Here is a 13,797-nt window from a genome sequence, read left to right on the forward strand (position 1 = left end):
CGTCCCTACAGCCGTGCATCTGCCGTGCAGGTTCCGTGCGTTCATTGTCGGCACCAAAAAGCATCATGTCCCGAGTGTACGTGGGCAGACTGAGCTACAGGGCCAGGGAGAAGGACGTGGAGAGGTTTTTCAAAGGTTATGGGAAGATTCTAGAGGTTGATTTGAAAAATGGGTAAGATACGGCTGTTTTTCTGAAGCGTATGTTCATTGGCTGCCGCTACTAATGCTATCAATGCTAACTCTGCAAACTATAGCCTCGGGTACAGATTGCGAAATTGTTATTGGCGTGTGTGATGTTGAATTAGCGTACTTACTTTTTAATGTTGCCGTGAACACTTTGGTAACCTGCAAGATAACGCTAGAAAATGTAATTAATTTAGGTTAGCTTCTATTGTGTAGCATGATCTTGACGGGTTAGCAGTAGCAGTAGCTAACATGAGACGTGGCAATGCCAATGTTATTATTCCAGGCTTGTGTATGTTGAATGAATGTCTAGACTCTTTCCGAAATCGAAAAAGTATTCACTGAAATGTAAATTGAAAGTATAAATCGTGGGAACTTGGTCTCTTGCAGAGTCCTTATTAATCTTTTCTCCCATTTATTGAATTTTGAACGTTTTGTGTAATGTAGCAATATTAGTTTATTCAATTTCAGTGACTTATTCGTGGGTTTCAGTGTGATGAAAATCTAGCACTGCTGCCATTCTAGTTAACAATGCAAAACAAAGAAAGACGGGATATATACTCGCACTTGCAGACAGAAAATGGTTATATTTGAGACATATTGTAGCGTTCTACAATATTACATTACAATATTGTCAAAGAGCAATGCATCATTTGTTGAAAAATTGTAATTATTTTTGCTAAGTCAGTCTATTTTGACATTTACCTCATCAAACCCCTTTTCCATTTTGTGTTTTTAGGTATGGTTTCGTGGAGTTTGACGACCCCCGGGATGCAGATGATGCGGTCTATGACCTGAATGGGAAGGAGCTTTGTGGAGAGCGGGTGATAGTGGAGCACACCAAAGGCCCTCGTCGTGATGGAGGCGGCGGCGGCGGCGGTGGAGGTGGAGGAGGGGGGTACGGGGGTGGAGGAGGAGGTGGAGGCGGAGGAGGTGGACGTAGTAAGTATTTTGGACATGGTTGGTAATTTAAATGAAATGTTATATTGATAGGAAGCTACATTTTCTCAAGGGTCTCTGGTGGCAGTTGTGAAGGCAACTTGTTTAAAACTTTAAGAAAAATGAACCACATGAAATCTTCCTTGCAATTAGATATTGAAGTTATTATCATTAGAGGTGGGTGGGTGATATATTGGGGAAAAAGTAAATGGTCCTACACTGTAATCTACCAAGGGTGAAAAGTGATATTTCTGTACTTTTGGGATTAATATTACTATTCAAATTGTGTGATAATGGAACCTCAACCATTACATTTACAGGCACTTTTGACCACTTTTTGAACAGATTTCTAAAATATTGTCTGATTGTTGGCATCTGAAAAATATTCAATTGCTTTTATCGTAAATTTGGCTCACTGCTAATTAGGTCAGGACTTTGAGAAGCTGACTCGAGCAACCCAAAGGGTGCTATGCCTGTTAGAATTTGTAAGCATGTGTATGTCATGTGACTGCCTATCAAGTAGCAGAACAGAATGTACTATACTGTTCAGTCATGATATGGTGCACAACAGCTGCTCCCAGCAACAATTCAACATTTACTATATGAAAAACCAAGGTAAAAAAGGTTTCAAAAGTAGCCTTCAGGACACTGTTTTTGAAATCAACACTCCCACACTCAACACAGAAGTAATTTTCAATTTGTCAGAACTGGTTTGAAACACTAGGCTTCATAATGCCCCAACATAAATGTATCCTGCATTATAAATTATAGTCTCTGGTTGAAATATCTTGATTTAAAAAACGGTGTACTGATGACCTGTCTCTGAAACCTTTTTTACATTATACCACTCCTGGATGAATGTGGGTTTACACCAGATGAAATGAATCTCTGATCATGCATTGCTAATCCAAATTGGCATAGCTGTATGTTGTATAATTATAAAAAGTTGCCTGTACTAGAGCCACTATTGAACCTGTGAAAATGTGATAGTTGACTTTTAAGAATTCAATTTAAATTGGGGATATGGCTTATTAAAACACTGTGTAAGTAAATGTAAAGTATCTCTGCTAAATATTTAATGTAATGTAATGTTGCTGTAAATATTTATAAATGATTGTGAATTTTAAGGCTAAAGATTTAACAAAGCACCTCAATGTTTTAATTGAAAGAGTCCTTGGCTGACTGCCTGCCCCAATTGCTGGCCATGGTGTCCCCCCCTTTCCAAGAGTGTGGTTTGACCATTGTGGGCCCCTGGGCAGAGCCAAAAAAGCCAGAGCCATTGTGAATGAAGACCGCTTTGCCACTAGGCCAGGCCGGGTGGTGAGGATGCCAAAGGGTTAGGATCAGATGTGGGTTCAGCCAGAAGCACTACATGTTTTATACTCATAGTAAATCATATTTAAATTTAGTTAATATAATTTTAGTTCAACGTAAGTACTTCCTCAATCAGTTATGTTTTGTTTTATTATTTTTACTTAGTTGTAAATCTAGTCAGTAGCTATTGAAATCTGTCACATAACCAGCTAATAATATTAATTTAGGTACACAATCATTTATTTTTCCTTATTTTTTTTCCCAAATGGTTTTGTAGAACACTATAGTTTTCAATACAACTAGAAGATGTAGCATTAGTTTAGCTTAATTATTCCAACTGCATTGCTTTCCTGTCCTCATTTGCTCTGTCCTTTCCTTCCATTAAAAGGTGGATATGGCCGCTGGGGCAGAGACAGGTACGGACCTCCGATCAGGACTGATTATCGACTCATTGTAGAGAATCTGTCGAGCCGCTGCAGTTGGCAGGACCTCAAGGTGAGCAGTGAATGGCACTACTTGGGACTGTTTGAAAATTATTTTGCTCAAAGCTCTTAAGTCATGTGCTTAGCAGCATTGACTTTGTCTCTCTCCATACAACATGCATGTTAAAACTGAAGAATTAAATGGAAAGTGTAGAGGCCAAACAACATTTTTGATGATTTTAGATGATCTATTAGCTGTTATTGACGCAGTTGTTTTGCCTCTAGTATACATGAAGTATTTATTTTAAATTTGCTGTACTCTACAGGTTTTCGTGGGCTCTGTTTATTTTCCAACTATTGTTTCCATTAACAGAGAAAACTATATTGCCCCCCACCATCTAAATGAATCTAAACATCTATTAGTACTTATTATAGTTATAATAACTTATAATTTAAGAAGCTAAAGACTAATTCTACATGTAAAACATAGAAAGAACCTTTTTGAATGTAACATCACTGTCTGTTCATCAGGACTACATGCGTCAGGCTGGAGAGGTGACCTATGCTGACACCCATAAGGGCCGTAAGAATGAGGGTGTGATCGAGTTTAGGCTGTATGCCGACATGAAGCGGGCGCTAGAGAAATTGGACGGGACTGAAGTGAACGGGCGAAAGATCCGCCTCATCGAAGACCGCCCTGGGGCCAGACGTCACCGCTCCTACTCTCGTAGCCGCAGCAGATCCAGGTTAGAGATACAGTGTCGTGATGTTACTGTATTGTATCACTATTTGGATTGATGACATGGTGCAAATGGCAAACTAATACAAATCTGAATGATGGTCTTTTTGTATAACTCTTATGATGCTGTATACATTCGATTAGATTTATTGGCAAACATTATGTGATAATCCTGAATTGTGCTAATCACAACATCAGAAAACATTCCCATAAAAGTTAGCATTATAAATATACAAGAAGGAACAAAACCTCAAAGAGCTTGAGGTGTAAAAGACATTTCATGTATATTTCTGTTTTCTTTAATGAATCTGAAAACACATCCTGCCTGGGATATTATCTTTTGTCTTTATTTGTTTGAGTGAAGTTAACTTTTGTTCAGGTCTCGTTCCAGGAGCCGCAGGTCTCGCAAAAGTAGAAGTCGCAGCATGAGTAGCAGTCGCAGTCGCTCACGATCCAGGTGAATATATATTACTACTATTAATACTGATATATGCTAGTAAGTCCATTGGTGATGCACAAGCTAGTTCTGGTTCTGGCTCGTCTTCAGTTCTGTGCTTTGCTTAATGTTATCCACATTTGTCCCCTCCTTTGTCTTAGTGACAATGGAGTGGCTCTTTTTAAAAAACCTAATTTATCCCTAGTTTAGACTTGGTTCAGATCTAGTGGTAGTTGGTGTGAAAGATTTGAGAACCACTGTACCATAACAAGTGATTGGCAAAAAGGTTGTTGGAAAGGTGGATGCCACAATAACTAATCTTATCCACTTCTCATAAAGTGGTTATTCAGTAGTTACCCTGCTTCATTATAGAAAGCTACTAATTGCCATTGTATTTTTTTTGAGTACCATTGCTTTATTCCTAGTGGCTCAAATTTGCAGACTCAAACCTTCTTGTCTGATCCACAGAGCGGCATCTCGCTCACGAAGTCGTTCCCGTAGCAACAAAAAGGCGAAAGCTAAAGGTAAGAAAGAGGATGAGGAGCGTGGTCAGAAGAACAAGGAGCAGAGCCGAAGCCACAGCCCCAAACCCAAGAAGAGCAAAAAGGAGGCCAAGAAGAGCAAGAAGGATGTCTCTAGGTCCAGATCCCGGTCAAGATCCAGGTCTAAGTCCAAGTCTGGGCCCAAAGATCGCTCCAGAAAATCCGGATCTAAAGGTCGGGACGGAGATGGGGGTGATGGAGACCGGATGTCCCGCTCAAGATCACGCTCCCCGGTTGAGTCTAGGGCAAGGTCCAAATCTCGCTCAAAATCTCGTTCCAAGTCCCATTCGAAATCTCGCTCAAAATCTCGCTCTCCCTCTCCTGCTAATGGCAACAAGCGATCTGTCTCTCGGTCTCCCTCCCGCTCAATGTCCCGATCCAAGTCCAGGTCTGTTTCCAGGTCTCGTTCCCGTTCTTAAGACATATTTGGCACCACTCTGCGCCCCCCCCTTCCCTCGCCTACTTTCTGCACACCCCTCATCACCAATCTCACCCCTTGTTTTTTGATAAATAGTTGTAGAAAATTCAATGTCTTTTATGCACCTGCCATCACACAACTACATTGACTGTATTTTTACATTGTCAGTTATCCTTCATAGTGTTTGTATAAGTGATCTGTTTTATAAGTTAAACTATTGTGTTTTAGCCTTTTTTATGCAACATTGAAGTGTTTCATTGATCAAATCGATGGGAACAAATTCAAATTTTCCCATTTCTGTGAAAGTCCTTGTAACATTTAGTTTCATATTAAAATGCCTGTTGAGGATTTGTGATTGACTGTTTATTTACCATTTAAAGTGCAAATGACAGGTTTTAATTCTTAATTTAGAGAATTTTTTTTTTACTTAATTTTGTGTGATAACACTTGTGCATATAAATTATAGTAAGCATTAAGAAAGTTTTACACATACAGTAAGAAGCTTTTTTTTAAAAAAAAAAATCCTTTTAAACATTATTCAAACAAAATAAGTATTGTGCCCAGTGTACAAGATGGGTGCTAGGTAAATTAAGGAATTGATTTCCAACCATATTTAATTTTTTTTTGTATATAATGATCTTAAGTCTTTGAGTAAAATGAGTGGACTAACCTGTCATAGGCAACTTGATGCACATAGATCACAAACACAAAAGGGGTTCACTACATGGGTTGCACCATTTACTGCAAGTAATGATAATTAGGATTTCAAATTTGCCAATCCAATTTTGGTCTTTGTATTGTTTGGTTTAAGATGACATGATGGGACTTAATTGAATGGTTAAAATGCAAAACATGGTGACTTCTACAGTCTGTGGTGGCACTAATGGAAATAAAGTTCAGTATTTGAATACCTCAACGAAACCAATAGGGAAATCAGTCTTATCCCCCATCATCACATTAGAACATAATCCCAATTTATATTTGACCATCATATATCATCTATGTTCAGTAAATCAGATTTCTAGCCAATTGTTTCACTTGGACTTGTCAAATTCAAATTTGAGCTGGTGTGGAGTTCTGGATAATGATCTTTAAGCACATATTGTACAAGAGGTAACAAAACTGAACATTTGTAGAAAAATTAAAAACACTAAACTTTATATACTGTACAGACTCAAGATTAAACAGTCTTGAGTCTGTACAGTATATAGAATAAACATTAACAAAGCTAATGTGGCATACGCTTTCAAATACTGGAAAGTGGTATAACTCAAATTGAACGGTATTAACATACCAACAACTATAACATCACCTCTGCCATTCCATGTTACTGAATACAAAAATGTTTCAGTAATACTTTTTTCCAAGCTAAATTCATATCCTGCCATTTGAGCAGGATATGAGATTGCTCAAAAAGTGTAATATTCTTCATTTGTCCAATTGCTGGTTTGATGAGGTTTAAGATTAGTCCAGTTAAATTTTATATTATGAGAAATCATTAAGTTTAACCATTTTACCTCATTTGAATTTTTAAGTGCTTGTTTTTACATGCTATAATATCTCTTACAGTAACTTGATTTTATTTGTCCCTGGTTCTTATGTCAATGCCTCTTAAGCATTTGATACAGTTTTTGAGTCCTTTTGTTGCAGTGCAGTTTATGTGTGAATAGCAGAATAGCAGAATGAATAGATATAAAATGTGTCAATCATCATCATCATCCTCAGAGGAAGAGCGCGTGGTCCCTCCGCTGTCGTTCCGGTACAGTCTGGACAGGAGCTTCAGCTGTTCAAGGGTCTCACGATAGTCTCCCTCCTCCAAACCCTGGGACAAGAAGCTGGGGGCGACACGCCGAATGTCGAAGGAGGTGACAACACGGTGCAGGTCCGAAAGCCAGAACCCAAGAGCTGGACTGGACTGAAGAGAGGTGAGGACCGGAGCAGATAACACAGGCAGGACAGAGGCTGAGGAGACAATTTTTAAAAATATATTTAGCATTTTTTTTATAAACAATACAGCATTGTGTTGGAGTTAGAGGCAGACGATATTGACAAAAATAAATATTTCAAAACCTTTTCCCATTTTCTCCATAAAAATATTTTAACAAACAAAAAACTTTATGTCCTTGTTTGGGAGAATACTGTTATGTCCTTCTTTACCCTAAATCTTCACTTGTATTGTTATAGATCTCTTTAACCCAAACCTCGTAATAGCATCTGTTGTTATGCACAGGTGTATCTCTTGTTTGATGCATCCAGTGGCCTCAAGCCGCTTGGACAAGACTAAACTGGTACTATGGTGTTGATAGTATAAATACACTGTATATATGCTCACTTGTCAGCTGAGGGCGAGACAACTTCTCTGTGTTATATATTTATATTTTTTAAGGTTTTTACTATTAGAAATTTCACAATATTACACTAGATGATGCTTTCTCCTTTTGAGGTTATTTTTATTAGTTTTAATTATAGGTGATATAACTGATATTCTAATTTAGCATGAACAGCAATTGCATTTTTTTTATGTAACTCCCACCTCTAGTTGAAAAAAAAAGAAACATTTTTTCTTGGTGCATTTTTCCTCATTCAGTTAAAACAGATTTGTCACTTAAAATAGAACTTTGATTATATTGTTTGTTTGGAGGAGCCATCAATGTTGATGTTTGGTCTGATAAAAGACATAACTGTATAATTCTAAACAGGATGAGGGTCGGCCTTACACTTATGACAACTACTAACAGGGATAAGCAGAGAAGCAAATCCAATGAATAAATTAGGCTTACCAAGCTATTTGCCAAGATGAAAGATTCTGATAAGTCTTATTACAATTTTTTAGGAATTTAACATTTTCACTACTACTAGAAACTCACTGTCTTCTTATCTGAACTAGAGAAATATATTTTTATGGGGGAATAAAAATAGCTTACATCCTGCTGGAGGAGTTTCACTGTGCAAAAATCCATTTGTATCGAGCGTTGGGTTGAACATCTGAGGAAATGGAGCGGTGAGTTTACTGGGGGTAGACACGAGCTGTAGGGCACTGGAGAGGGAATAGAGGAAATAGTTTATAGTTTAGATTTTTGTAATATTTTTGGTTTGAGTGTAGGGACTTACAGAGGAGCATTGGGGTAGAATGAACTGAGGTACGATGCCAGGACGTCCTCTCCGCTGTGAAGAGAGTGCAGAGGGGAGGGAGGAGGGGTCCCAAGAGGCAAAGAGCTGTGTGAAAAACAGATCAATGTTAGAACTGAAACCTACTTGCTAAATTTGTGCTGGTGCTAACTTATCATACAGACTTTTATGAACACAAAATGCTCAATAAAGACATTTTTACATTAAGGGCATCAGTCCCAGATTTGAATTTGGATTATATGGAGTTTCCACAGATGTACTTTGCATACATATATTTGCTTGATCAAATTTACAGTTTTCCACTATTATTATATAATATTTTTAATGTTGTTCAATGCTCATAAAAACACAACACAGTTATAAAATTTAAGTGCTGACTGAAAATTATCTTGTGTTTGTTTTGCTAAGAATAAAATGAAATGGTGTTAATAAAGCTGAATGTAAGTTCAGGAGCAGGGGCAACGCTGACCTTTGTAGATGAAATGTTTTGTATTGAATATAATATTTGCCCTAATTTTCTTAATTCAAAAGTTAAATTTGTTAAGATATTGTACTATATAAAATTGGAAGATGTATATTTTGAAAACTAAAGTTTGTGTAGTGTTTTTTGAATTTTAATTTTGTTAAAAATGAGACATCAAAATTGCAAGGCCCATATTGTCTCCATTCCTCAAAGTCACCTCTCATTTTCCCAGCAACATTTTTTAAATGTGGAAGTTCATTCTGCTCTGCTGGTCATGGTTAGCTCTAGAAGTCAGTATAATTACATTTACAGAGATAAAAGAAACCAAATCTATATAAAACATAACATAAGTACATAAGTAAAATATTGTTGGAGCTGCAATGACCTGATGAGTCTCTGTCCCTCGTAGCCCTTTAGTGTGGTCCACTGTCCGTAACAACACCCATCTCCAAGCTCAGAACATGACGACAGAGGTTTCCACGGCAACGTTCTGGAGAAGGGGCTGAGGGCATCGGGCAAAGAGCCGCCATGCATCATGGGAAATGGGACAGCTCCGTATGCCGAGACAACCTGATGATTAGCACAAAAAGGCATGGTTAACTTCACACAGGAGGACGCCTACCCAGACACAAGGAAAACATGGAAAGTCCCCCTAAACCCCACATGGTCTGGGAGAGTGGGAGAATTTGCACTAATTTACTAAACCTATGAAGAATTTCACATTTGGTGTAAACACTACTTGACTTTTCAAGACCAAAGATAGATCAAAGTCTATAAGTTGTATCACTTTTCTTTGTTTTATCACAGGAATGCTATGTGCCATTAGTTGAAAAGGTGTGACATCTCTGAACTAAGGGAAGTCAGCCAAATTGCCAGAATTCTTCTAGTTTAGGGGATGAATACCTGCTGATATTTTTTTTATACTTAATTTGTAATTAAACATGATAGCTGACATTTTCAAAAAGATCTGGTTTATGCAGAACATTTTTCTTTTGCCAGAATAGTGTATCTTTAGTTGAACAAAAATATATAACCTCTACTACTACAAATTTTATTTTCTATACCACCAGGGCTTATTTTTTTCATGAACTGCTGGAACACATTCCATTTTCATTCAGTACTTTGACCGTTATAAGTGCATAAAATGAATGTTGTTATGTGTAATTATTTTTAGTCAATTCCCCTAGATCAGGGGTGTCAAACTCAATTTCACCGAGGGCCACATCAGCAAAATGGGCCAGATGTAACTGTAAAACTGTATAAATGTAACTGAATGTAATGTAAAATAAATGTAACTGCTTTTTTAGCTTATTACTGACTTATTACATTGACTACAAACATTGCACATGCGTTTAGATGTAAAAAAAAAATATGACTGTAACTGCGTATCTCCTCATAAACTGACATTTTAAGACATACGTTTTAATTTACCTTGTCGCGGGCCACATAAAATGTGCTTGAGTTTGACACGTGCCCTAGATCATTACAGCTGTAAAAAGGGCTCCAGAAACTTACAAATTAAGCAATGACTAAAAATACAACTGTCTTCCATAGTTTTGCTATGAAGGATAAATAATTACCTTTCTTCCTGAAACTGCCAGAGTCTCAGACAGCTGCCACATGGGGATGCTGTTGTTTCTGAGTCTGCATGGCATAGTGAGGGCATCCAGGGCTAAAGCCAGGATTGCACTGGAGTGGTACCACAAAGAGGGCTGCAAAAAGGAGAAAAATAAAATCAGTTTCATTAAAACTCTATTGAATTACTATTCCTTTTTGTGATTAGTAATTTATTGTTTTGCAGTCAATCTTCAAGTGTTTAATATGTCAAAATGTAAAAGTGACTTTTATACATGTAACAAAGAAAACGGACTATGAGACTTGACATACATCTACACACTGAATAACTATACTGAAAACAGAATTGCTACTACTTACATCATAGTTCAGGTAGGGAAAGGTAACAGGTGAGGTGGGTCTTAACCCCAGTCCACCACGCAGCGTCATGGGGCAAAACAATGAGCTGTGACTGGACAAGTGCATCGTGCCTAAAGTGCAGTTCAACAGGTGGTACAGGTCCTTCATTGGAGTCTATATAAACAAGGATATTATGACATTAAATAACTTAGCTTACCCATTCAGGTGGGTAGTAATGAGTTACATTAACATAGTTTTATAGTATAGTTTTATTTAAACTTTTTGAAGAAATTGTACAACTGTAGTAGATTTAACAAACCATATTTTTATTTTTATGTTCTGTTGAAATTACTATTTCAATTGTAATATCTGTTTTGTGCATTTTAACTTCAGATAAGCTTTTGTCAATTTTTAAACATTCGTTTACAGTAACTTAATTATAAATCAGTCCCAAAGGTTTGTCAATATTTTTGTATTTTTGAACAATACTTTTCTACTCAAACTGTTCATATGTAGCTGTACAATACATTTTTCTACACCTCTGCTCCTAACAGACTGATAGTATGAGCAAATGACTAACAGAGTTTGGGTGATTGACAGGAGCCAGTCCCCACGTCAGGATGCCTTGCCCACTGTACGAGTCCTGGAGCATCTCCGTGACCTTTGACCCCAGTCCTGAAAAACCATCGGCCAGATCACAAAACACCTGGAAACCCTGCATGATAAAGGATATGTTGGGTAAGTCATGTTAAAAAATATATAAAACTAAAAGTTACAGATTTTGACAGGAATTTAAAGGCCAAACGACAAAGAGAACAAATAATACGATGTGATATGAAATGTTGGGTGTCGTCAGGGTTGGTCTGCACAGGAATAACAGGATCTGAATCTAACAAAGAACAGTCCTGTCTACTAACAAAAATGCTTGTGTATTAAATGCTAGCTGTTGATTTTTATGCAATTAATTATATTTCTTTCTATTACTTTCTCTTACTCTATTTAAAATATGTGCTATTATAATTCCTTCTACAACATACAATTAGGGGTCTAATCATGAGTAGAAATGATCAGGTTCAACATTTAGGATTTTTCTTCAAGGTATTTTATAGGCACACGCAATGTAATCAAAACTCTCTTGCCCCCCACCTGGGATCATCACAGATGTTGAAAACCACCAATAAAGGAGCAATCTATGCAGGGAAATGCAATATACTCCCCAAATTGAAAGTGAAAATATACAAAGTTTTAGTCACCTGTAGATAATCACACTCTTCGACAAAGAAGTGCAGTCTGTCCTCCAGGTCTTCAAGCACTGAGCCCTGCAACAGAGCCTCCCCCTGGCTAAAGGCCTCCAAACGATGGGCATCTCTGAGAAATCAAAAGGACCTTTTCAGTCACCAGTTTTGTTTTTATTAACACAAATAAAAAACATACCAGCAAATACATGATGTCAACATATAAACGGTGGTCGTAGGATACATTACATTCCCTTATAACAAAAACATTCTATATAACAGAAGACAAGTTGTATTCATTGCATGGTCTGTATTTTATAGATCACCAAATCTACTGAAGCACAACACAACAATTGCAGTAGGTGCCCAACTTTGGACACCTTTAAAACCTGACAGGCAACAACATAACATCACGCACTCTCCCCCCTTTAACTGTACTTTGCCGATTAATCAACCATAACTAGAACACAGCTAGACGCATGGTTTAACGTATAATTATGTTAGGTCGTCTGCCAAAAATTTACCAAGTCCAATCTGATGCAGTTTTACTTACCCATCGTGGTTGTACTGGTGAATCACAGAGATGGTTCTTGGATGCAAGTGGATCCGAAGGAAATCGGACCAGACTTTGACGCTGCCCTCGAGTCTGTAGTTTTTCTGAAGTCTGGAGAGCTGATTGTTCACCGTGTCCACAGTCAGAGGTGCTGATGCTGCAATAAGGGCAGTAGAGAAGAAGTTTGATTGTCTGTAATGAGGATAATATAAATTTTCTGTCAAGTAATGTTAACACCTGTCGTACCAGAGCACTGAGAATGAGAGGTGGAAAAGTCTGCTTCAGCTAAAATCTCTCCATTCTGCAAATAAAACAGACGTTTAACGACAACTTAAATGTTCGGTTATGATATCAATTTGGTTGTATTCTTTAGTTATCTGGATCAAACTTGCATCCAACTTGTCCAGATCCTCAAGAAAGGAGTTCTTCTGTGGAGGGCTTTCTTTGTGCATCATGAGATCTCCCTCCCTGAAAAAATAAGTGGGAGAGTTTGGTACTGGAGGTAGTTATAAATAAACTTGATAAATAAAATTATAGATCTGCCCTCGCTCACCATGTGACTGCTGATGTATCTTTACCGGGGTCATACAAACTTCCCTCCTGCCGTAGATTCCCAAGACTGCCTTTTGTGATAAACATAGACAAAAATGTGTTTAACTTTACAGGTGTGGCATAATATATATTCAATTACAAAAAAAAACATATCTCTAAATTAGGGATGTTCTATAAATAGGCTCTAGACGTTCATTCAGATTAGCCTTACCTTTGAGGTCCATTGCGATGAGGCGTGGGGTGTAGGTGACATGGCCCCCAGAGGTCTGTCCTTCTCGAAACACGACATCACTCTGAATCTCCCCCAGAGGAGTGTCTGGGTCATAAAACAGTGAGGCATCCTGCAAAAGAAAGAACAACTAATGCACAATATTCCTCATTTGAATACATATAGGACAGTATTAGTATTTCTGGAGATGACTGCAATAATAAGCATCACATTTGTATTATTGTATGATTATATTTAATTAATTAATGAAATAATAATTCCAATTATTAATGAGAAAAGAAATGAGCAGAAATGGTACTAAGTAGGCAGTTATTACCTCAAGATAATAAAGCAATAAGATTAATAAATTAACCTGACACCTGCTTCCATCTCATATTCTCATCCAATCTGAAATAAGCCAAATGGCTATGCTAGAGTTTTGGCTTTATTAAAGGAAATACTATGAACAACTTGCGATAGCCAGTTAGCTTTAGCTGCTACACTTTTACAAACCTGTAAATTCCACCAATGAGTCCCGACAAAGTTAGAATAATGTCCCAACTGCAGTGTGATCAATTCTCTGCAGTGTTCACTCATCGTGATTCAAAAAAGATCAAATATAACACAACAAATAGTTTTATAAAAGATTCTTCTTTCTTCTGCAAGCATGATGGGCATGTTTTGGAGAATGACAACAACAATGGCGAACAAACATGACGTGAGAAATACGGAGCTTCCCATTGGTCAGAA

General features: G+C 37.5%; 2 protein-coding genes across 3 annotated transcripts; one reads left to right on the forward strand and one right to left on the reverse strand.

The window, feature by feature from the left end:
• The first annotated feature begins 8 nt into the window (after positions 1-8).
• Positions 9-5,341, forward strand: srsf4 (serine and arginine rich splicing factor 4). 2 transcript variants are annotated; one of them, XM_033974753.2, is made up of 6 exons: positions 9-172; positions 923-1,125; positions 2,825-2,931; positions 3,390-3,604; positions 3,977-4,054; positions 4,502-5,341. In XM_033974753.2, the coding sequence occupies exons 1-6, from the start codon at positions 66-68 to the stop codon at positions 4,992-4,994; spliced, it is 1,203 nt and encodes a 400-aa protein (XP_033830644.1). In that variant the 5' UTR covers positions 9-65; the 3' UTR covers positions 4,995-5,341. The 2 variants fall into 2 exon arrangements, with proteins under 2 accessions (XP_033830644.1, XP_033830645.1); XM_033974754.2 differs by having other exon boundaries at positions 3,989-4,054.
• An 855-nt stretch (positions 5,342-6,196) lies between these two features.
• On the reverse strand, positions 6,197-13,744 carry msto1 (misato mitochondrial distribution and morphology regulator 1). The gene is made up of 14 exons (XM_033975384.2): positions 13,561-13,744; positions 13,051-13,180; positions 12,841-12,910; positions 12,680-12,755; positions 12,534-12,588; positions 12,288-12,444; positions 11,753-11,867; positions 11,080-11,214; positions 10,521-10,673; positions 10,166-10,297; positions 8,971-9,155; positions 8,105-8,209; positions 7,918-8,030; positions 6,197-6,955 (listed from the first exon to the last, which is right to left on the reverse strand). The coding sequence occupies exons 1-14, from the start codon at positions 13,642-13,644 to the stop codon at positions 6,696-6,698; spliced, it is 1,770 nt and encodes a 589-aa protein (XP_033831275.1). The 5' UTR covers positions 13,645-13,744; the 3' UTR covers positions 6,197-6,695.
• Positions 13,745-13,797: the final 53 nt, after the last annotated feature.

The sequence above is a fragment of the Periophthalmus magnuspinnatus genome, chromosome 11, assembly GCF_009829125.3.
Source record: "Periophthalmus magnuspinnatus isolate fPerMag1 chromosome 11, fPerMag1.2.pri, whole genome shotgun sequence".
In the NCBI taxonomy this organism is placed as follows: Eukaryota; Metazoa; Chordata; class Actinopteri; order Gobiiformes; family Gobiidae; genus Periophthalmus; species Periophthalmus magnuspinnatus.

Coding starts and splice junctions, on each gene's coding strand:
- srsf4 (XM_033974753.2), top strand. CDS start 66: ATGTCCCGAGTGTACGTGGGCAGACTGAGCTACAGGGCCAGGGAGAAG. Junction 2,932..3,389: donor GCAGTTGGCAGGACCTCAAG/GTGAGCAGTGAA, acceptor TCTGTTCATCAG/GACTACATGCGTCAGGCTGG. Junction 4,055..4,501: donor CGCAGTCGCTCACGATCCAG/GTGAATATATAT, acceptor TCTGATCCACAG/AGCGGCATCTCGCTCACGAA.
- msto1 (XM_033975384.2), bottom strand. CDS start 13,644: ATGAGTGAACACTGCAGAGAATTGATCACACTGCAGTTGGGACATTAT. Junction 10,298..10,520: donor TTCCCTACCTGAACTATGAT/GTAAGTAGTAGC, acceptor TCCTTTTTGCAG/CCCTCTTTGTGGTACCACTC. Junction 8,031..8,104: donor TTCTACCCCAATGCTCCTCT/GTAAGTCCCTAC, acceptor TTCCCTCTCCAG/TGCCCTACAGCTCGTGTCTA.